This window comes from Copadichromis virginalis, linkage group LG22 (genome assembly GCF_057382275.1).
Source record: "Copadichromis virginalis isolate Kocher_CV1m ecotype Utaka linkage group LG22, C_Virginalis_male_GT1.1, whole genome shotgun sequence".
NCBI classification, from domain to species: Eukaryota; Metazoa; Chordata; class Actinopteri; order Cichliformes; family Cichlidae; genus Copadichromis; species Copadichromis virginalis.
Genome location: NC_140638.1, coordinates 19,192,921 through 19,214,055, shown reverse-complemented (window position 1 = coordinate 19,214,055; position 21,135 = coordinate 19,192,921). Strand labels below are relative to the sequence as shown.

Sequence of the window (21,135 nt, the reverse complement as noted above, 5' to 3'; positions counted from 1 at the left end):
AATGTAACTTAATTAGCCCAAACTGCCCATATCCATTATAAGAAGGAAAGACTTAAAAAAAAAAAAAAAAACAAAACCACACACAACACTGTTGATTTTGATAACAAAGTAACTTTTATTGTATATAGAAATACAAGCTGTTTGTCTCATCTCAGCCTCAGTGTGCAACAGACAGAGAGGACTGAGTCATCAGTAGTACTGGTGTGATCAATGGCGTTTGTCTGACAAGCAAACATTCAGCAATGAAAACAATCTGAATCACCACACTGATTTTGATATGCCAGACCCAATTGCACCACTGCACCTGGCGTCTGTGTGACAAGAATGTGTGCAAGACAGCACCACTTGAGGTTCAAGTGTGAAATTAAAACCTAATGATAGACTTCAGTGCAAAAAAGAAGAAAAGGAACAAAATAAAGACAAAAAAATGGTAACGCAATTTAAATACATGACATTCCAGGCGCAAAGCAGCATCAAAACATTAACACTGAAACATACGATATGAATGAGCAAACATTCACTGTAGTGTATGTGTATGTGTGTGTGTGTGTGTGTGTGTACAAGGATTGGACTGTGGTGTAAATCACAGCTGGCTCAGCATCTGCAAAAATGTGTGCAAGTGAAGCGAGGCTGTCATCTCATGTAGTGTGTAATAGCTCGTAAGATGTAGAGAAGTGCCGCCTGTAGCCGGGCTTCCATCACTATTAGGTTGGCATGAACCTGCACCCAAAAAAAGAAGAAAAAAAAATGAAAAGAAACATGTCATTTCCTTCAGTTCACAAGGTGACACGCTGTAACACTTCCTTCTCTGATGACATTTAAAAAAGGAAGGACGCACTAAAATGCCAAATGATACATTAGTTGATTCTGAGGGTACCAAAGAGAGATGACGTGTTAAAATGTCAAATGATACGTGACAGAGGAGGCCAGGTTAAGTGCCTGTTTGAACTTGTCATACCTTTTCAGAGTGTCTGAAGTGTCTCCAGAAGGAGTGGTAAATGCGTGCTGTGGTCTGCTCGGGGTGACAGGCCATGGTTTTTACAAACACCTTCAGAGAGCGTTCCAGCAACACGTTCACACTGCCGTAGTCGTAATCATCGTATCTGGACTTGCGAAGTGACATAAATGTTAATGCTACAGTAGAGAAATGTTAAAGGTGGCTGAACTTTTGCATGGGTGGCACCTTTACACCCACCGTATTCCATAAAGACAGTGGATGTAGTTCCACAGAGCTTTTCTTAGAGTGTGAGTATCCACGCCTTCATGCATGGCCATCCTGTGGTAGGTCAAGTTGCACACAATCTGCAAATTCACATTAGTGTTTGCTCAGTTCACTTTTTTATAACTTTATAGAAGATCACCTCCTGTAGACCATTATACAGAATACAGATTTAAACACTTCCAAAAGTGGCTTCACTTTTCAGACCTCCATCCTTTATATACAGTCTAACCAAACCAGGTGATGCTTGTAAAATTCACAAAAGAAAAATGAGCTGGGATTGGTGTCAGTCATTTGTTTATTTACCGAATGATCTGGAATAAGTGCAAATAAAAAGATTTCTGTGTATTTGCAGTCTACTCTAAGCCAGGAAAACCCTTTTCTACAATACACATGTATTCACCACCCACTTCTTTTTCCTGACACTAAGCAGTTTTATTTCAAGTGTATAAACAAACAAGGAGGTCAACAGTATCTCCTCCCATTCTTAGTCTCAGCTAGGTGAAGTAGTGTAACATGCACTTCAAGAGATAGACCTTTCACATCACCCACACAGCAGCCTTTGGTGATGGTACCTGAAAGTTTTCATCCAATAGCTGGCCCATGTCTGGCAGGAGCCTGTTAAGCAGAGAGAATCCATGGTCCTCCCATGAATAGTCCTACACATGAGACACAACCATTAACAACGTTACCATCTACAACACAAGGCACAAAAAAATCAAGGAGTGTTGCTCACTATAATAAGTTTGACATAGATTTTAAAAAAGGAAAAATATGCCTTAAACTACCTGTGCTCGCATGGTGGGTGGTGCCTGCTCTCCTCTGGGAGCAAAGTCCTCATATCTGAATTCTGGTTCCTCCACAAGACGCAACACCAGGTCAGGTGGAGCGCCCCTCACCACCGCTAAACCAACAACAGAGAGGAAGTGGTGAGTCAACAGGTGACTGAGAGTGATGCAGGGGTAAGCAGTCAGATCTGTACCCGTAGGTATGCTTTCGCTCCTCTCCCTTTCAAAGCGAGTAACCATCTCCTCCTGTGTGCACTCCTCCTCCTGCTGCTGCTGCAGCTCCACCATCCTCTTCATCAGCACCTCCACCTCCACGGCTCCATCAGCCAGCTGGAGAAGATCAGATAAATGAAGTCGGCGCTTTGTTGTTTCAGTGTGTGTTCGCAGTTTTCTTTCCTAAGTGAGTGGGTATCTTTTGGCTGTTACTAAACTTTAAATCAACTACCTCCACCCTCCTGTCATTTTAAGCCTGTTAGGCCTGAGATCAGAACATCTGTTTGACTCACCTCGTGCCTGCCGTCCTCGTGAGCGGGGCTGTGTGCGGGGCTGTGAGGACTGTGAGAAAGTGATGGAGGCTGAAAGGTGTAGCCCCCAATGTGGTCAGGTTCTGGGTTTAAACCACAGCCCCAAACGAACGAGCACAACGAGTGAGCGTGCGCCATGAGCACCACGGCGTGTATCAGTTCAGCCAGTGACCAGCGAGGCTCTGCTCCGGGGCACACCAGTTCCTGCAGGACAGATAGGCAGATGTTGGGCTCATGCAGTTTCAGATTGTGTGTTTGCTGGAAATTAATGCCAGGCTGTGGACCAGTTTGCTGGGGGTGTTACCGGTTTGGCATTTGTTGGTGGTTTGATTTGCCTGTCTGCACTAAAGATAAGCCGCATTATCTAATTTAGCAATTTCCCTTAACTGCAATTTTAGACAGTAGAAAATTCTACTGGAAGCACTTTGATACACTTAAACTTTAAGAAGATATCAGTGTTATGTTTGATCCTGTTAGATGGTTCTCAAGTTAATCTTTTAAAAGCAGTTGCAGATAGACTTTTGTGCATGCCAACAATGTGGTACCTTGTACAGAGAAACAACACACGAAGGCGGCTTCATTTAGGGTTTGCTCAAACTAGTCACCCAGTGCTTGTCTGACTCAGGTGATCAGCGTGCACAGTTAAGCACACTCAAGTGCTATCTCCGTTGAGATACACATCTGGGGTGACTGTGACAAAGAAGGCAAACCGCCCCCCCCCCCCCAAAAAAAGATATCACACTAATATTGTCATTGTCAATTCTTTTGACTATGGTAATGAAAATCAGATATTTCACTCTCACAGTCCTAGGTATCAGATTTAGAGAGGCGGAACTACACCTGTCTGTGCTGATGCAAAATGATAGGGTCTGCTACTCTTTATATGGAAGACAATTGGGTGTTTACCACACAGGAAATAGCGGCTGAGTCACTGAGGGAGTGAGTTTGGATTCAAGTCAGAAATTAGAGTTGGAGTAAGACACAGGGAGTGAGTGGGCGAGCGGGAGATGTGTCTGACCTGGATGTGCTGCTGCGTAATGAGCCAGGGTCTGTGTGCCAGCAGCTTGTTGAGTGTTTGCAGGCTGCGGAGTTTGGCGGGAGCGTGCTCCAGGCCGCTTAGCCAGCTCTCCTCCCCTCCGGCCTCCAAGTAGCCTGCGCTGTGCTGCTGCACCAGGTATGAGCAGTGGTGCCGAGCTGCAGCCTGCCAGACGCAAAGAACGGTCCAAGTTAACAGCGGGGAAGAGAAACTCTAACCCTGACCACTGAAAACAACGCTTCACACATTCTCTGTTCACATATCTGTGTGCAACAAATCCATAATGCAGAGAAAGTGTCAGAGGTTAAAACAACACAGCTGAACTTGCACAGGTGGGTGCAGTGAGTGGTATTTCTAAAGTGTTACGGGCTGTTAATGTGAAGCAATACTGAAGACACATAGATCGCATTAGCAGAAAGGCACTAACAGTCTTTGGATGTCTTACTGTTTTGCTATGAAACAATTTCTGAATGTCCCTGAAGGTTTCATTGCCATTACTGTTCAGTGACCATTACCAAAACGTGTGTTATTTGCCAACTGAATGCAGATGTTTAAGCATTAAGAATGCGACCTTCTAAATACTCTATTATACAAATATATGATCACATCTCAAATTTGAGTTCAGTCAGTATAGCAAAAATCTGTATAAACATTTTTCAAATTGAAAAAACATAAGTCCAAGGCACAGCATCATAATATTACAGTATTAACATCTAACTGAAGCTACATTCCCAGGTTATACTACAAAATGTCTTAACATTAATTCAAAATTCTATAAACAAGCATACTTTCTCTCTCTTGCAATATTATAATAATGCATTTCCGTCAGTAATAAAGGCAACTGCAATTTAATACAACTGCAATTCACAACAACAGCTGCTCCAAAGTGCTTTATTTTACAATATAAAGATCTGCACTCAGCAACAGTGGGGGGAAAAAAGAACTTCCTTTTAACAGGAAGAAATCTCCTGTAGCACCAAGCTAAGAGCAGGGGAGCAATCTACCATGACCAGCTGGGACAAAAGTTGGTGACATTGCATTAGGAGTGAAAAGAGGAGAGTGGGAAATGAAGTCCAGAGCAGCCTGAGCCTACAGCTGCATTAATAAGGAAGCTTCAGGGTCATGTAATCCAGCCATAACTATTCATAGTTTTTAGTCAACAACTAGCCAACACGCTACCCTTGCCATCACAACCAATAAGAGACAGTTAGTAGTACTGCAGGACAAGCTAAGACCACTTTGATTATCCATCCATGGCGGAAAAACTAAGATATAAAGAGAACTGTGAATTTTGGGGACTTGAGATGCATATTCTGCCTCTGCAGCTTTTTCAAAAAGTCCCTGATAGTGGTGACGTCTCTCCCAGTGCTCCAGTTTTGTGACATCTACCTATATCTTGTAAAGAATCCCTCAGCTTGCACTGCTACCAGGATGAAAGCTTTCAAAGTACGGACTGGAGGACAATGGACCAGAGTTCTGTTTTACCCTCCAGGCAGCTGTGTCCCAGTAGCTCTGACATCAGGTGAAAACTACAAATAAGTTTTATTAAAAAAGAAAGTTTCAGACTAATCTTAAAAGAAGAGAGGGGGTCTGTCTCCAGGATCCAAACTGGGAGCTGGTGTTAGGGAAAATACTGGAAAATACTGGCAACAGCCGGTGCTACCCCTCAGTGTCCTAGCAGACACACCTATGGTATCAATTTCAAAATCCTATGTCGCCTTATTCTCAAGTTGTTAAGTCATTCACAAGATTTTCAGAAAACCTGACCTCTCACCTTGAGGTCAAAGTCACTGAGAGCCGAACTCCTCAGAGATTGTTAATAGAAGCACGTATGGTATCAACTTCAAAATCCTTGGGGTCTTCCTTCTCAAGTTTTCCCATTCACAAGACTTTCAGGAAACCTGAGCTCCGACCTTGACCTCGAGGTCACAGATTCAAACTCTTCAGAGATGTTTAGACACACCTATGGTATCAATTTGAAACTCCTTCGTAGCTTCGTTCTTAATGTTTACAATCTTGGGTGTCCACATAGCTGCCCGTTCAGTGGGGTGACGACAATACCCCATCAGCCTTTTATGACTGAGGGGTGAAAAGCAAAAAAAGCAGGAATTATGTGATAATCCACTGTAATCTGGTATTTTGACTTAGTTAACGTTCTCATTTGTTTTTCTTTTCCCTACACATTACTATGTGTCACGACAAGAAGCCATGAAGCAGGAATTCTGGAAAGTCAAACATGTGGTGGTTTAGAACTGTTTAGAACGCCTGCAGCATTTAATAACAATGTCAGTATTTAGCACCAGTTTATTGCTGTAGCAGGAGGAAGCAATACAGTTTTTATTGCTGTGTTTATATTTCATTCTATCCCTACTGAAAACGGACCATTAACATCAGTGCTTGCAATTGTAATCCTCTAAGTGAGACTTCTAAGGTCCCGGAGAGAAGACAGAGGACAACAAAGGACCTGAGCCTTCTACCTGCACACACAGTCATTGCCGTCAGACAACACATAAGTGTGTTTCCATAGCATTCACACTCAAATGCTCAGAACTCGTACCAAACATCACACATCAAGTCCACCAATATTACCCACTGCTCTAACTAGTACATCAGGCCAATTAAAGGTTCTGGTGTTTAAAAACACACACACACACACACACACACACACACACACACACACACACACACACACACACACACACACACACTACTCTAAGATTTTGTTTGAACAGTAGAAAAGATTAAATGGAGACCAAAGAACTATAATCATTTTGTATCAATGACAAAACGATTTAACCTCAAGTGTCAGAACTACTACGATGGAAAAAATCTAAAATAACAATCTCGTCTGTTTGAGAGTGAGAATTTACTTTGATGTTCACAATTGTTAATTCTTTATTTGGTTCATCGTGCATGCACATGGCTGCAGTACACACTACATATGATTTCTTTTTAAGGAACTACATGTACTATTTCACATTTCTCCTACAAAAGACCTTAAAGGAGGCTGAATAGTGTTTTACAAACAGTCCAAATTATGATGAAACCCCGTTCGAAGCAATTTGTCAGCTTTCTGCTGAAAAGTAATTAAAGTTGGAGGCTAAAAAACATTTTTCTTACCATGACAGCAATGTAGTGTCTCCAGTGACGGGGCAAGGGGCCGTCCATCTCCAACAAAGCATGCTGGGTCTTTAGGAAGCAGCAGAGGTAGGCTGGGTGCATCGCCATGACCATAGAGATGTGATCCACACGCCCCAGCGAAAGAAAAGACTCAATCAGGACATCCTGGTTTGGCCCTCCTTTTAAAATCTAAAGAGGAAAAAAAACAAAACATAACTGAATCCTGAGTAAACTTAATTAAGGTTTCTTCTTCTTTATGAAAAAGAAAAGAAAAAGAAATCTGAATGAGTCACATTATGAGCTAAGACATTATCAGCCACTAGCTTTGGCAACTCAGCTCGGGTGTTGCATCTGTTGAATGCAACAGGCAGTGTAGTATTGCAGCAGAATAAATAGCATCATTTCAATGAGCAAGTCTGTTAGGTCATTACGTATGTCCGTTTCTAAAACGGAAAATAATTTAAAAATAAACTTACATAAAAAACCCTGTGGGAAAAAAATGTAGGCCAATGGAGATTCAAATATATTTTTAAGTTTAGAACATTTCAATTATATTTATATGAAAAGCTTAAGTTCAAAGTAACAGCTGTTAGTTCATTATGTTAGCAACCTGAAACAAGCCCTGTAAAAATCACAGGATTAGACATGAAGGCCAGCTGTGTGCCACTCTGACATCAACCTGAGGGGGGAAAAAAACAATCTGGCATCTAGACAGGGTGCAAGTCTGACACACAAACAATGGAAATAGCAAAAACATACTTGTAGTAATCCGGAAACTCATTCTTTTTTATTAAGTTGCATACACACCTCTTTTGCAGGGATAAAGGCACTTGGACCTGAGGCCAGAGCCCGAGGTACCTGGACTCCTTGCTCCTGGCAACAAAAGAAGACACAAACAACACGTAATTATCATTCAGTTTGTACTTGATTATTGCTCTGGTTTATCAAAATTTCAGTCAAGATTCCAATCAACCCTAAAGGATTCATCTTGTCTACGGAAATCAACCTCAAACGCAGCTCATTTCTGTGACTGACACGCGAAAAATACCTTTTCAGACTTTTTCCATGCACAAAAAAAGTTTACCATTGTAAATATTCACATTTATCCAAATCGCTGATATGCTTATATGAAATATGTTCAGCTTAACAACGCCTCAGCCTCCTTTAGCTTGCCTAGACCTTCTTTGAACCGTAACAGGACACCCGTTTCGTAACTAGCACGCTTCAAACTTCCACGTTTAACCAAAACACGCGTTAAAACTCACTGACATCGGAAGCTCGGACGCTAAACGTTGCCCTGTTTGTTATTTTGAGCACAAACACAAATGAAAGGCGTCTAAAGCAGCCTGCCTTTTTAATTTCTAGAAGCTACACTGGGCCGTGTCTGCTGGTGGTGTGTTTTTCAGGCAGCGGGAGGGGGCGTGTCCGGCCCGGTTGTTTGTGCACACCGCTTCAGAGTCTTGCGTCACCTACAGTCTGATGAAACCAGCAGCAGTCCGGTAGCAATAAAAATCACCATCAGCTGATGAGAGAGGTGAACCTACCCTTACCTAACCTTATAACGTCATCATGCAAAGCAAAAGCAGTCCTCCTGAGAGTACCTAAAAGTCCTTTAATGGTACAAAAGGTGCCCGAGCGCTATTGGAGTAAGATTTTTTTCCCCCCTATCTGTCAGTTAATGCGGCCTGCAAACCTCACAGAAGAAGGGGAAGTCTGTCGGTGAATTGTGCATGCATTACCTGTGCGGTCCGCAGGAGCTCGACGGCTCTCTCCCGTACTTCCTGCAGCGGACACGACCTGGACAGCCGGAGCAGATGCAGAAGAGTTTGTTTACGCAGTCGCTCCGAGCCGTGCCGCTCCAGGTCTAAACACTGGAGAACCCCTTGGCTTAACTCCTCCAGAGTCGCTCTCCGCTCCCCGTCATCCCTGCTGCACAATCGCGCTAAGCTCTTCGAAGTCGGTCCAGCTTCAGATTCAGACTCGGACCGGTGGCCACACGAACGCCGAGCGGCGGGCACTCCTCCCGGCTTGCTGCCTCCATTAGCCTGGCAGGTAGCCGCGGGATTACTGGCCATGTCCCGGAGCACCTTTGTAGAGTTGAGCTGCCTGTCGTTACCGAGCAGCAGTTAGCCTAAAGTATTAATTTAACGCTAACCCTTAACGTTAGCTGAAAACATGTATTCTTCTTCACTGACACAACCTCGAGGTATCTGCCGCCGGTCTTCTTATTTTTACTGCGCAATCGTCTGCTTCGCAAATTATTAACACCGACGAACCACCTTCAGAGAGCGCCACCTTTTTTTTCCCACCCGGCTTCCTGACCGTGAACGCCGGCGGCGGTTAGCTCGCTACGCTAGCAGATGCTGCAGACTCTTTCAGCCGCAGCTATGACGATTTCCGGTAATGAAAACAACGCGAGCCGCTGATTTATATTTGGACTGGGCATCGTGGACATAATGCCGAGTTAAACTTAAAACTATCTTGCGTAAGGCACCGGGAATAATGTAGAGTTTTCACACGCTCCTTCCGCTCAGATCTTGGCGAGCTTCCCCCGTGCAACGTCATCGTGACGTATGCGCAACTTTCCTGTGATAAACAGCAGGCGGCTGTTGTCTCTTTAAATGTTACTCTCAGTAACAGCGTATCCATAAGTCGCTGTTTTCTCTTTTCTTTACAAAGTGAGCATGTGTTCATTTCAGGCGGGTTTTTTTATTTTATTTTATTCCTAATGCCTTTGCTCATACTGATAAACAGGTTTTAGTCAAGATGATACATGAAGGGATATATATAAAATAAAGAAATCACCTGTTTTGAAAGTATTCTTATGACTCTGCTTTATTGTACCCACTCTGTGTTCTACACTGTAATCACTCCAGTCTTTTTTTGGACACATAGTATATCTGTAGAACTATTATATTATACTTTTCTGCAATTTCTGCTGCGATCTTGGCTAGATCTCTCTTGAAAAAGACATTGATCCCAATTAGTCTTTTTACCTGGATAGTATTTTGTGTTTACTAATTATGCAAGCTGTAAACTTACACATTCCCCATCAATTACCAAAGCCTTGAGCAAGGTCATAAAATTACTGATATTACAAAAATGACAAAGCTTAAGTTTAATATTTAATGTGAAACAGACACCAGTCAGGGTTAATATGTATGATGATGATATAATTACTTTTATCATTTAGTCAAAATCACTGAAATTAAATGGTAGATTAGCTGATGTCATTCTGTTACCTTCACAACTGCAGCAATCCTTTAATTATACAAGAACCCAGCACTTTACCGCAAACATCTCGGACTTTGTCTTGGACATTGCCACCTGGGAAGTACCTAAAATGTCTGTGTGCTGAATCAGGTCACTGAGCTAATGTGTGGCAGACATGCTGGCAATATCAACCCAGTCCTTCTGGTCCTCTGGAAACCATGTTGTGGAACCTCTGGGTTTTTCCACAATCTTTTATATTAAAGTAACTAAAACTGTATAAATTATTTGTTGTGTCTGTATGTGCACGTGTAATTCTAGAGTGGGATATAATGGTTTCACAATTTTCTGTTTACTTCCTGAATCACCTTTATTTAGGAAAATAAAAAGAAATCAATGATGTGTCCTTAGTATCAGACATATCTTATATTAATTTACCTGTATATATCATATACAATGCAAGATAACTTTTGTGAGGATGATAGGAGAAAAAAATGAAGAAGATGAAGGAATAGGGAAATATGACAGTGACATATAAACAGACAAACAAGTGAAGGTGATGTGCTGCTTCGTTTGACATGACAAGACACACACTCTCTGGGGTTTCAGGAACTTCAACACTGTGGCAGCAACAAAGAAAAACCCTTCAGCGTTCCATCACCGTTTCCCTATGAGGGAAGACTTTTATTAGCAAACACACAGGCTGGCTTTGGAGGATGACCTTCAGGGCACATACACACACAAACAGACACACAAACACACACAGAGAGGCATGTTCATGTGGTAACCAACGTTTGTGTCCCAAGGGTAGAAGAGACAAGAGCAGAAGTGTAGAAAAACAAGAGGTGGTTTGGAGGGGTAGGAAAGAGCCAAGGCCTGGATTATCACACACACACACATTGATATGGAGAGGGGTGTGTCTTCAATATTTTACAGGAAGTAAATTTTGTGTGTGTGTATGTGTGTTTGTATTTGTACATGGGTGCATGTGAGTAATGGGATACGAGTCCTTAGACGATTTTGTTCTCCAGCAAGGCGATCCTCTTCGACATGCTCTCTAGTAAGATTCTGTCAAGGAGAGAAACTGTGAAGGCAGTCAATAAATCAGACAGTGCGAAAACAACTTTAACACCCTCCCTCCCAAAATAATATCCTCAGACAGTGTCACCTGTCATAAAGGATATGTTTTTTTGTTAGTGCCTGTAGGGCAGCTTCAACTTTCTTTTGGAACTTTACAAGGGAGTCGCATTCACAAGGGTCACCTGTGGAGCCAAGAACACACGGGTTAAAGATTTGTGTGATTTGTGAAGTATAACAACACATTTGTTTAAAACTTCTCACCATTACAGACGTTAATCTGTAGCTTCTTGGCAATCTGGCTCATGGCCTTGAAATCGGCGGTGTAGAAGTAGTGCTCTCCGGTTGGCTCAGAGGCAATCTCTTTCAGCTCGTCCTCAACTGCATTGCCCACTCCGACAGCATACATCTTAAAGCCTGCAATGAACGCGCTCGTTCCTTCATCTGATTCACATAAGTATATATTTTTATTCTGCTTTAGACGTAACCTTCCCACTCCCTCTAACCGTTTTCCTTGGCCTTCTTGGCAGCCTCTCCGATGTAGTCCTGACTGCGCCCATCGGTGAAGACGATGCCCACCTTTGTGACTCCAGGCCGGGCACCCTGACCAAGGCTGAAGCTGTTTTCTACCAGATAACGGAGAGCCTGGCCTGTCATGGTTCCCCTCTCCAGGTAGGCCATCTTTTTCACAGCTTCTTTGAGGTCCTTCTTGTTGTTGTAGCGGCCCAAGGGAAACTCCTGCGGTGGAGCAGAATTAGGATGATGATGAGGGTGGAAGTGAAAATGCTTACTCTAATGTAAAAAAAGAAAAAACTGACTCGTACCGGTTTGACTGTGCTGGAGTACTGCACCAGTCCGACATGAGCCTTGCTTTCACTGACGTCCAGCTTGTCGATGATCTGGTTTATCCATTTCTTGACCAGCTCAAAGTTCTCAGGACGCACGCTCTTAGAGCCATCGATCAGAAACACAACGTCTGTTGCGGAGTTGCTGCAAGCTGGTGAAAAACAAAACATACACACACGGACACACACGGGGCATGTTAATGTCAGAGCATATTTATCATACTTGGACACATACCTTCTGAGACAAACACCCACTCACCACTGCAGCTACGACCATTGTCCATGAGGGTAAAACCTTCTCTGCAGGCACACTTGTATGATCCTGGTGTGCTGATGCATACCTGCTCACAGTCATGATCCCCAGTGGCACACAGGTCAGACACTAGGTCTTCTTACATGCACAACACACACACACACACATAAGAGGGGGCAGGCAGGTAGGGTTAGAGGGAGAAATAAAACTATGTCAGTTTGAAAATGGGAAATTCTAGCATTGATTTTTTTAATGATCCACTGTGACCTGCAGTTGACCTGAACAGGTTTGAATATATGTAGATGATGCAAAAATCCAGTGGAGCCTTAAAGCAAACGGAGGAAAAGATCGGAGCAGCCTTAAGCTAATAAAATCCAGTTTTCTGGAGGATTTTTCAACGTGATGCACAGGCTCCTCCTCAACACTATGATAATGCTGCTCTCATCATCTGCACGTGCAGCGATGCTGGCTGCCGCAAAGCGAGAAGCAAACAGCAGTCGAAGCTGCCGCAGACTGGGAGCGCCGAAGGGCATCACTAATTAGAGGCTTAATGATTGGCACTAATGGATCGGTAATTACAGATAGATCAGTCTCGCCTCTCGGTTATGTGAGAGTTGACTGAAGAACAGGACTAAATCTCATTCCAAAAGGTTGTTTCTACCCTAATGCCCTCGTGCTGTGGGGAATTTTAAATGAGTTTGAAGGACTGAATGAATACATTGTAATCTTGTCGAGGATGAGCAGAGGACAAAAGGGAGAGAAGAATAAATTGGAATGAAAAGGATGACAGTCCAGACACCTTACCCTCAGTACAGGGGAGCAGCAGACAGCTCTCTCCACAGGAATGAAGGTGTGCATATAATGAATCCCTCTTTCTTGCTGCTGTATCTATACCTCCTACAGTACATCTCTAATCCTTCTCTCATCTCTTCCTTCTCCCCCTCTTACCACAAAAGGCCTCCTGGAACTTCTTGGTGAGCTTCTCGATAACGCTGTAGCTCTCCACATAGTCCACATGGTCATCCAGAGGATCGCTGGCCATCTGCCTCAGAGTGTTCATGTCCACGCGTCCCACACCGATGGCAAAAATCTCAATGCCGGCGTCTCGTGCACGTTGAGCTATATCCTTTACATTGTCCTGGGGACGCCCGTCTGTCACAATAATGGCAACCTGTGACAGTGAGGGTTCAAAATAGATTATAAAGTTACCATTGCGGTTATGAAAGAGGTGAATTTCACGTGCAAACGCATCTAAACATGTGGCAGACCTTGCCGACGTCAGAAGATTTTGCACGAGCGCCCTCGGCCTCACTGAAGGCAACATTCATTGCAAACTGGATGGCCAGGCCAGTCATGGTTCCGGTGGACAGCGGCTCAATTTTGGTCACAGCCTTGATCAGCCCGGCTTTGGTGCGGTGGGTCTTCAGAGACACCTACAGTTCCACAACAGCGCAGTGAGTGAGATCGAAATGAGAGAAAACAAATCAGAAACGTCGGAAATCGTTTTTTAAACTTTATCCAAACCTCATTCTTAACGCGGCTGGCATAGTTGACAACTCCCACACGAGTGGCGCTGGGTCCAACATTCAGCCCCTCGATGACTTTTGCCAGGAAGACTTTAACTTGCTCAAACTCTGAGGGGCGAACACTGCGACTGCTGTCGATGATGAACACGAGGTCGGTGGGACGGGCTTTGCACAAACCTGCCGCTACACGTGAAGAGAAAAGCAACTCAGATGTCACCGTAATCTCATATTCATTTTATAAAGTTATAAATTATTCCTCATTCCATCATTCCTCATGATGATGGATGGAGATCATGAAAGTCAGGGGAGATGTGGGTGGAGCATGGAGTGAAGGGCTGTTGAGAGGAAAAGGGGAGGGCAGAGGTGATGGAGAGTGGTGAGATGTATATGAGAGGAAGGGCTGGAAACAGGACGCACAGAGGCAGCAAGGGTGGAGAGAGGGAAAGGTGAAAGTACTGCGATGGAGAGAGGACACAAAAAGAGCCACTGACCCACTTTAAGTGTTTTCAGAAAGCTTGTTGAGTATCTCTTGCATGAATATATCAATAATTAATCCATAATTAGATTCCACCAAGAAAAGGCGTGAGGTGTGGTTACATTTTCACAAAAAAAACATGGACTCTGACAGATTTTTTTAGAAAAGGTGTGATGAAATTAAGCTTTGCTACAGCGATACGGCTGGTGACCCGTAGCATTTTCAGTGTAAACGCGGGCATTTTGGCATCATTAAGCAAACTGCAGCCAGCGTCTACTGCATATCACTGATCTCCCTCCTCGCCCTTCACCTCTCTCCCTCCCTCCTCCCCCTTCTCCTTCTGTACACCTCCTCTCAATCTTTGACATGCAAGAAACAGCAACGGCCACACTCCATCCTGAACAAAACAATTATCCAAAATGTGCTTATACAAATTAACGACTTGAAAGAACATCATAACCCCTTTTTTCACGTGGCAGAGCACGTCATCTACTAATCAGGAGGTAGAGCAGGTCATCTTCTAATTATGAGGTTGGTCTTTTGATCCTAGGCTGCTCCAGTCTGCATGCCAAATGTCCTTGGGCACAATACCAACCCCAAGTTGCTCTCCGATGTATCCATCAGAGTGTGAATGTGTGTGAATGTTGAATAGAAAGCATGTAAAAAAGTGCTTGTATGAATGGGTGAATGAGGAGAGTTGAGCTGCATAAAGTGCTATAAGAACCAGTCCATTTACCTTTTCTCCCAGTCCCTTACTTATCATTCTTAAATAGCTATGATATATACAGAAAGTTAGTATCCACATCTAACCATCATACATTTTTCCCCAAAAAAATGTATGATGATACAGCATCTCATCCAGCCTATTCACACACAACACACAAAAAGATTCTAACCACTCAAAAAAAATTTTTATGTCCTTCACCTAAAAGGCAAACTGATGATCAGAGCAATATTTCTCACCTGTTGAGACCAGACTAATGCTCGCTTTTTAAAAGCTGTGTGAGGTTTTTCTGCTCTATGAGTTCACTTTTATGATGATAAAAGGCAAACGGGTGTTAGAAGCAAAGCATCACACAATCAACAGGAGTTAAGACATAGGCTTTAGGGGTTAAAGGTCATTATTCTTACCCATGGCGGCGGCTGTGCGAAGGTCTAAGTTAGCTTGGGCTCCTATTAGGCCAAGCAACAGCAGGAACAACGGCTGGATGGGCGTCATGGTGACAAAGGCGGGGGGTCCGAGCGCGGCCGCAGACGGTCCTAGAGTTGGGAAGCAGAAAAGAAAGCGAAGCGCAGCTCCAAGCGATGGGCACGGCCACAAAGTGAGACCAAGCGACTCTGAGCTGCAGGTTATCAATGCACGAGCTTCACACACTCAGCCCACAGACAACCCCCCTCTAAAGCTGCAGTGTGTGCACGGATGAGTGTGCGTCTGTGGGAAAGAGAAGGAAATACCTGCTCTGGGAGGACCTAAAACGGTGGGCAGGGAAAGACAAACACACCTTGATATGGTTAGGATGGACAGGTAAGTGTGTATGTGAAGGTGGTAAATTTTTGTTGTGTGTGCGCACCGGTCCCCCAGTGGGTTACAGTATGTGCGTGTCTGGCTGGGGGTACAGGAGCGGCTGGGGTTTGGTGCAGGGCTCGCGCCAGTGCTGCTGCCCCAGGTTGGATTTGGCCAAAGCTCAAATAAACACCGACATGAATTCCTCTTTTCTATCCGTGTTCCCTCGTATAGCAAACACACATTTATTGTGCGGAAGTGAAGCAGAGCCGCCATACACAGCCTACAGTGTTCCTGCTGCTCTACACGTTGAGCTGCGTGTGTGTGCGCATTTTTCTGTAAATTTTAAATTGTAGGTATACAATCCATTTCCTGGTTTCTGAGTTTCAGTATTCAGTGTCATTCTCAATCTCCTTGCTTCACATTTGTAAACCCTTCTGAAACATTTTTACCTCAAAATCAGTTTTATAATAAGACAGATCAAACACACACACACACACACACACACACACACACACACACACACACACACACACACAATGAGAGTAAAGGTAAATCAGATTTCCTTTTTTCAGCATCTTCTCCTGAACTTCTCTGGTATATACTCTCCACTGTATGACAGGCAGCAGGGCCCCATTGGAGTAAACACAGCAGCAAAACACACTTTCATCAATAAGTTCATGTACACATCTTTAATCTTGCTATAGAGTCCACACAAACACACTCAACAGAGACCCCTCTTTTCCCCACACACAAGCAGACATTCCTCTGAACCCCCACCCACCCCCTTCCTCCTCCACACAAACTCACTGAACAAGCCGCAATTGAGGAGGGAGTCTGTGAGGGGAAGAGGAGTCGGGGCTCTGGCTGTACAGTAACCAGTTAGTCAGATTTCCAAGTGAACATGCTGCAAAACCAACTGAACAGGGTGTGTGTGTGTGTGTGTGTGTGTGTGTGTGTGTGTGTGTGTGTGTGTGTGTGTAATAGTGGTGAAATGTTAGAGATTAAAAAGAGAAGAGATGTTATTCCTGGACAGTGTGTCATCTCTGGAAATGGTCAGTTTGGCTCATAAGAGAAGATACATCACACATGCACAGCATTATGTAGTAACACACACACACACACACAGACACAGGTTATGTAACACTGTCTACCGGCAGGCTGGGCAAACATAAGCAGGTAACTGAAAGAACCGGACCTGCATTTGAGAACTACTCTGCTCAAAAACATTACAGGAATATTCGTTCATCGCAGTAAAACACAAAGTCAGCGAAACTTCAGGGATATCAGTCTGTTCATTTAAGGAAGTGAAAACCACTGTGAATCTATTTCACTTGTTTTGGTGCAAATTAAAGTGCTAACAGGGGTAAGAATAAGACAGATAGAGGAGAAGGATATAAACCCAGCAGTAGCACCAGTGTCTGCTCCTTTGGGCAATAAACTGGAGGAGCACTGAAAGAAACAGAGTCCATGAAGGTGTCACAAGGGCACAACGATTATGTTGCTCGCATCCCAGCACTGTGCAATTGAACTGGCAGGTCCACCACTGGCACCCTGTTCTCTTCACAGGTTTACACTGAGCACCTGTGACAGGTGTGAACAAATCTGCAACATCATGACCAGTTTGGGAGTGGCTCAGTGATCATCTGAGGAGACATATCCCACAGACGTTCTACAGAGAGGCCAGTTAAAGTTAACCTGATTAGGTTAGCTTAGGTTTGGTCAGAGACATGCACGGGTACCCTGCTGGAGGTCATTTTGTAGGGCTCAGGCAGTGCTCCTCCTCCTGTTCCTCCACAAACAAAGGAGCAGATAGTAGTCCTGCTGCTGGGTTGATGTCCTTCAACAGCCCTGTTCAGTTCTCCTTGGGTAACCCTTATCATCCTGTGTTGACGCACGGCTTTAGTCACACAGATATCGAGCAGAACAGCTCAAATACGGAAAAATGATTCAAAAGACTGCAGAGCAGATCTTACTTAATGACAGTAGAGAAGGACTGTGAATACCAGTTAACTAGATTACCTTTTCCCTAATCTTTGGCTAATCATTAGTTTAGAAAAATTTTAAATGCCACCTTTAAAAAGGTGGTTTTGCTTGACTGAGAAAAAAGTCGTTCAACAACAATTTAGGATAAATATTTTAATCCAATTTTATATCCAGGGCAAATTTGTTGTGGTCCCCTGTGCTTTTAGGTGTTGGCCTGATTTCTGTCTGTTCTCCGCCCTTTGGTCTAGCTTCTCTTTATCGTGTGGGTGTGTGATTGTTTCACTAACTGTGCTTCCTCCTCCTGGCTCTTCTCTGCACTTGTTATCAGATTGTTAGCATACTGTGGTAGAAGTAATATAGTGTGGTAGAGGTGCTTAGGTGTTTTAATGCTTCCTTGTTACCAATCCTTGAATCTATACTCACCTGCCTTCTCCTTCTTTATCCTAGAAAACTTACCTGCCTGTGTCATTCGCTGCCCGCCTACTGGAGGAAAACACCCCAGCAAAAGATTGAGACTGAGCTGAGTTATCAGTTGTTTTTTTAATCACACACCTTTTTTGGTTTAGAGCTGAGCACTCTACCTGTGGGTCCTTCTTATTAAGCAACAACACAGTTAATCTGGTTTATCAAGTGAATCAGAGTGTTTGAGGTCAGGAGTCTTAATTGAGTGTACAAATAAATAGGTGTGAATCAGGGAGTGAACGGTGGCATAAAAAAATATATTTTTAACACATCCGGTGTGTAAAGGCCTTTAGATCTTATTGAATTAGAGAGAATGGAGGGGTTTGAAGCATGTGTAGTAGTTGCTATGCATTTAAACACTGTACTTTCCACTTTAGTACATTTACAGAAGATCCAGTCAGCAGTGAGCATCTATGCCAGATACCTGCAATTAGGCCATTAACCATCATTAGAACTGGAAATTATGGTACAGCTCCACCAGCACATGTAATTTCAGTGGCTGCTGAATTGTTCAGTGTTATTTCATGACCTGTGTACAAAACACAAGGACTGCCTGATTATTTAGTAGGTTTATCATCTAAAACGCAGAGGCTGGGGAAAATCTGTCACCATCATACTGTGAAACACTGAAACCTGAAGTTACACTGGTCATAATGGATTGACAAACCAGCTTGTTGCCCTGTTACAGTCAGTATTGCCAGGACTCAATACTACACCTACACCTCAGCCTTAGCTCTCGACCGACCCTAAAGTCATTAATTATGGTAACATGGGAGACACAAGCAAACCAATACTGGGAAAATGTGTATGTGTGTGTCACATGTGACCTTGAGCTTCATTTGGGTGAAGACCCATTGGCCAATCATTGTTGGTAAGTTTGATTCTGACCAATAGTGCAGGAAAAACTGCAGAAAGACAGATGGATGTCTGATGCCTCACCATGGCATGAGCTCATCAGTCCTTCAGCCGAATGAGCCCTGGAGTCCTGGAGTTATTGCCTGGTATTTATGGTAAACAGCCTGGTTTTGTTGGCATTACAGAGGCGTTCGGGTTCAGTGTCTTGCACAAGGACATTTTGGGATGTGGACAGGAAAAGCCGGGATCAACCACTCACCTTCCGATTAGTAGAAGTTCCCCTTTACCACCCAAGTCAAAGCTGCTCTATGAGATTATGAAACCTTTGGAAAAACAGTCTTTTTAAGCACTAATCCATTAAAAAAATAAAATAAAAATAATGATCATTCATTGGACACCCACAATCAGCTCAAACTACACAGTTATATAAGGTTTTCCTTTTTCCAACCCATCCGTTTACCTTCTTGTAGCAAAATAGAAATCTAATATTAAGACACGATGTATTTGCTTTTTTTCCCCAAAAAGGGAAACGTTCCTGTAAGTTTATTTTTTTCTCTGCCAACCATTTCAAGGTGCTCGGTTTAGAAAACTATCATCACAATAGTACTGCCAGACCCGGGGAGTGCATGGAAAGAAGTGTAAAACAAACACATTCCTCCATCTCAGCCTCACTGCGTGCCATTAAGCATTTTCATAAGGCAGCATACAAATAATGCCACTTTTAGTGGAAATATTTACTATCAACAAGGTTAGCTGAGATATTTTATCGCTGTCAAATCTGGACCTTCCACTGTTTGTCCTCGTTTTTAAAGCCACGCTTGAACACACAAATCTATTTATTTTATCCAATAGGGTGTTATTTTCCTGAGCAACTCGCCCTCGTGTCCCATCTTCTTCCAATCCCAACAAAGTCTGTTTGTCATATCTTCTAAAAACAAACGAAAAAATCAACAGTTTAATGCTATTTGAACCAGGCGACTGGAGGAACTCCAAACTGTGTCTCGGTTTTGTTCTACAACCAACATCATTACTTTCAATCTGTTATATCAATAAACTTTATCCACCAATATCAATAAACTCCATTACTTGATCTGACCGAGCAGTGTGGGGTTTTCTTTTACTTTTTAACCGTCAGTCGGTGCGTGTGCACGCATACTGTCACGGCTTTTGGAAAGAGTGGGAGGATTTAATGTTTGACCACATCCATAAATATTGAAACAAGTTGCCTTTCTTCAAATCTCAGAATACTGAGTAAATATTGACACGGTGGGATCGGGCTGGAGAGAAGCATCCCAAACCTGTGCTCACACACGTATGCACATATCTGCACACGCACACACACAGTCGTTTCCCTCCAGCTGTGCTCTGAACGCTCTCTGTTCACACGAGGGAAGTCCTGGAAAAAATAACTACAGAGTAACCCGACATGAAGCGCTCCTCAGTCACATGTGTAAGCTCAGTGATACATGAAGGACTCTGAAATTATGTAAATAGCACGAGTACTACACAAAAAAAGAGTCAATCAGTATCAGACTTCAGCCCGAGTAAAAACATTTCTTCCTTGAGTTTGAAGAGAGCCCTCACTTCTTCACAAAATAAAGTTCTGTGCGTGCCTTCTTATGCAAGAAATTTTTGCACTGCAAATGAAGTTTTTGTGTATGTGCGCGAGTGTGTGTGTGTTTATGCTGCTCGTCTCCTGCCAACAGTAACAGCTCAGTAGCCAGTGAGCAGGAAGAGAGGTTCATTAAAAACCAAATACAGAGCTTACATAACCAACAGTTCTGTTCATCCCAGAACCCCCTCCCCGTGCTACAAACACACTTCTCCTTCATCCCCATCTTCTTTCCCTCCCACGCCTACTGGCAGAGCCCACCCATCATCCTCTTCTCCTCCCATAGCAACAGCTCATCTCAGCTCTCCTCCCTTGTTCCTAGACCAGCAGATTGCCTCAGTCCCTCCATCTCCCCCGTCCTTTATCTGCTCCCTCAGTCCCTGCCACCTCCTCTTTGCTCTCATCATATCTCCTTCTCTTACTCCCACACCATTCCAAGCTGTACTTCAAACTTTACAAACAGCGGGAGTACGAACCAGGAATATTAACTAGAGTTAAAACAGGAAACCTTTGATTTTACAGAGAACAAGGAAATGTCACATTGCTCCCAAACGTCTTTTTTAGTCTCAGGAAAAAGCCTTCAGCTCTTTCAGAGGTGTGATTTCATATAGGGATTTGGTTTCCACAAGCCTCTGTTACTCAC

The 21,135-nt window shown here is 43.5% G+C and overlaps 2 protein-coding genes across 6 annotated transcripts; both read right to left on the bottom strand.

The window, feature by feature from the left end:
* Positions 1 to 91: 91 nt before the first annotated feature.
* On the bottom strand, positions 92 to 9,269 carry sesn2 (sestrin 2). Of its 3 annotated transcripts, XM_085446092.1 has the most exons (11): positions 8,427 to 9,267; positions 7,495 to 7,560; positions 6,688 to 6,876; positions 3,550 to 3,732; positions 2,514 to 2,735; positions 2,202 to 2,337; positions 2,008 to 2,123; positions 1,795 to 1,878; positions 1,196 to 1,302; positions 959 to 1,103; positions 92 to 720 (listed from the first exon to the last, which is right to left on the bottom strand). In XM_085446092.1, exons 1-11 carry the CDS (start codon positions 8,760 to 8,762, stop codon positions 634 to 636), a joined length of 1,671 nt encoding a protein of 556 aa, XP_085302218.1. In that variant the 5' UTR covers positions 8,763 to 9,267; the 3' UTR covers positions 92 to 633. The 3 variants fall into 3 exon arrangements, with proteins under 3 accessions (XP_085302218.1, XP_085302217.1, XP_085302219.1); XM_085446091.1 differs by having other exon boundaries at positions 2,008 to 2,337; positions 8,427 to 9,269; XM_085446093.1 differs by lacking the exon at positions 8,427 to 9,267 and adding an exon at positions 7,953 to 8,014 and having other exon boundaries at positions 2,008 to 2,337.
* A 1,321-nt stretch (positions 9,270 to 10,590) lies between these two features.
* matn1 (matrilin 1) lies at positions 10,591 to 15,388 on the bottom strand. Of its 3 annotated transcripts, none has more exons than XM_085445785.1 (10): positions 15,205 to 15,388; positions 13,597 to 13,781; positions 13,341 to 13,505; positions 13,021 to 13,243; positions 12,079 to 12,210; positions 11,799 to 11,971; positions 11,481 to 11,712; positions 11,239 to 11,391; positions 11,082 to 11,159; positions 10,591 to 10,957 (listed from the first exon to the last, which is right to left on the bottom strand). In XM_085445785.1, the coding sequence occupies exons 1-10, from the start codon at positions 15,290 to 15,292 to the stop codon at positions 10,908 to 10,910; spliced, it is 1,479 nt and encodes a 492-aa protein (XP_085301911.1). In that variant the 5' UTR covers positions 15,293 to 15,388; the 3' UTR covers positions 10,591 to 10,907. The 3 variants fall into 3 exon arrangements, with proteins under 3 accessions (XP_085301911.1, XP_085301912.1, XP_085301913.1); XM_085445786.1 differs by having other exon boundaries at positions 12,079 to 12,207; XM_085445787.1 differs by having other exon boundaries at positions 12,079 to 12,201.
* Positions 15,389 to 21,135: the final 5,747 nt, after the last annotated feature.